The sequence below is a fragment of the Littorina saxatilis genome, unplaced genomic scaffold (genome assembly GCF_037325665.1).
Source record: "Littorina saxatilis isolate snail1 unplaced genomic scaffold, US_GU_Lsax_2.0 scaffold_422, whole genome shotgun sequence".
NCBI lineage: Eukaryota > Metazoa > Mollusca > Gastropoda > Littorinimorpha > Littorinidae > Littorina > Littorina saxatilis.
In genome coordinates this window covers 15001-16695 of record NW_027129409.1, presented here as the reverse complement: position 1 = coordinate 16695, position 1695 = coordinate 15001, and the positions used below count along the sequence as shown (strand labels likewise).

The following is a 1695-nucleotide window of genomic DNA, read 5'->3' as shown; positions in this document are numbered from 1 at the left end:
CTGTTGGATACACGTGACGTTTCAAATCTTTTTGTCCGTTCACGTTATTGCAAATCTACGAAGGTTTATCACAGCAATCAACATTTTACGTGAACGTATATATAGATAAAGAGTAAAAATACGAATTGTAGACGGTAGAAATAAGAAGAAGAAGGAAGAAAAGTTTAAAAAAACGTACCATTTTTTTTGTTTTGCCGCGGTAGTCATTTTTTTTGCTGGAATAATATCAAGGAATGTCACTAGACATTTCTGCAAAACAATTGTTCATGAATTGTTCCCCGTTGATCGCATATTGAGGTGTTCCAAGTTGGCCGACTGTTCCGGGATTGGCGACTTTTCCTTAATGTTGTAAAAGCTGCTGTGTCATTATTTATGAGGAAAAATGTTGTAAATATGACTGATGATGTTTGTATTACCTTACCACTGTTTAACGGCAGAGAATATAGGAAACAGATGTACCATGTTCCGGAGGATTTTGGAAGAGAAAGTTTGATGTATAAATTGATGAACGATCTTGGATAGTTGCCTATCAGTCTTCTTCTTCTTCTTCTTCGGCGTTCCAGGATTTTTTGGCCTCAGGTCAGACTTCAAGTTTTGTAGCTTGAATAAAGCTAGTGGTCAGGATCAGGGAGTCTTTGGTGCCCCAGAGTTGCTCCTGCAGTGTGGCACCTTGTGGCCAGTGATCTGTTCTGGCTTCCTGGTGGAGCGGGCAGGTCTGCAGGATGTGCTCCGGGGTCTGTGGGCCTGTTTCGCACAGGCAGTTCGGTGTGTGCGACAGACCAAGGCGGTGCATGTGGGCACGCAGTCGACAGTGTCCAGTCCGTAGGCGGAAGAGGATGGTCTGCTGATGGCGCTGTAAGTTGGGCATCTGATCATCAGATGGCAGGCTGTGTTGGGCATTCCAGGTGGTTTGGTAGTGTCTTTTCACCAGGGTTTTGGCTTCACTGTAAGAGACTGTTGGTCTTGTCTGCTCCAGATGGCTGCCAGTCTTGGCCAGTCTGTCCGCTTCCTCGTTCCCTGAGAGGCCACAGTGAGCAGGGATCCACTGGACAGCGACGTTTGTGCTCTGGGAGAGAGTACAAAGAAGACGCTGGGTGTCTCGTTCCAGCTGCTCTTGGGGCGACTGCAGGCTTTGGACGGCGGATCTGCAGTCGGTCAGGAAGACGGCGTGAGAGGGTGGGTGTTCGCTGACCAGGCTAACTGCTTCTCTGAGAGCGGTGAGTTCTGCCCGGTAGTTGGATGACAGCTCTCCGGCAGGCAGGGATCTTGAAAGGGTGTGTCCGTCTGGGTAGCGTACCAGGATCCCGCTTCCTCCGTTTTTGATGGCACCATCTGAGGACCCGTCAGTGTAGATGTGAGTCCATACTGAGGCGTTGTAGTCCTGGTGCATCATCTCCAGCGTGAGGTTCTTGAGGACTGCGTCCTGCTGCTCTCTCTTGCTGGTCACTCGCCTATCAGTCAACACAAGAGACTAGATTAAGAGTTTTACACTGGAAAATTATGCACAACGTTTATCCGACCAAAATTCTCCTGTGTAAAATGAAAGTAACAGAAACTAATAAATGTAATTACTGTTGTGATGTAACTGATTTCATTGAACACTTCTTTTTTGAATGCCCGGTTGTATACAAATTCTGGAAGTTTATTGAAGAATTTATTTTTCGTACTTTAGAAATTAAGATTGTTTTGAAAGTT

At 46.1% G+C, this 1695-nt stretch overlaps 1 protein-coding gene across 1 annotated transcript; it reads right to left on the bottom strand.

Annotated features, from left to right (window-relative positions):
- Positions 1 to 417: 417 nt before the first annotated feature.
- Positions 418 to 1393, bottom strand: LOC138957665 (ribonuclease H-like). The gene is made up of 2 exons (XM_070328737.1): positions 929 to 1393; positions 418 to 423 (listed from the first exon to the last, which is right to left on the bottom strand). The coding sequence occupies exons 1-2, from the start codon at positions 1391 to 1393 to the stop codon at positions 418 to 420; spliced, it is 471 nt and encodes a 156-aa protein (XP_070184838.1).
- Positions 1394 to 1695: the final 302 nt, after the last annotated feature.

What these genes read in the sequence shown, in the direction of transcription:
- LOC138957665 (XM_070328737.1), bottom strand. Translation starts at nt 1,393, where the DNA reads ATGATGCACCAGGACTACAACGCCTCAGTATGGACTCACATCTACACT.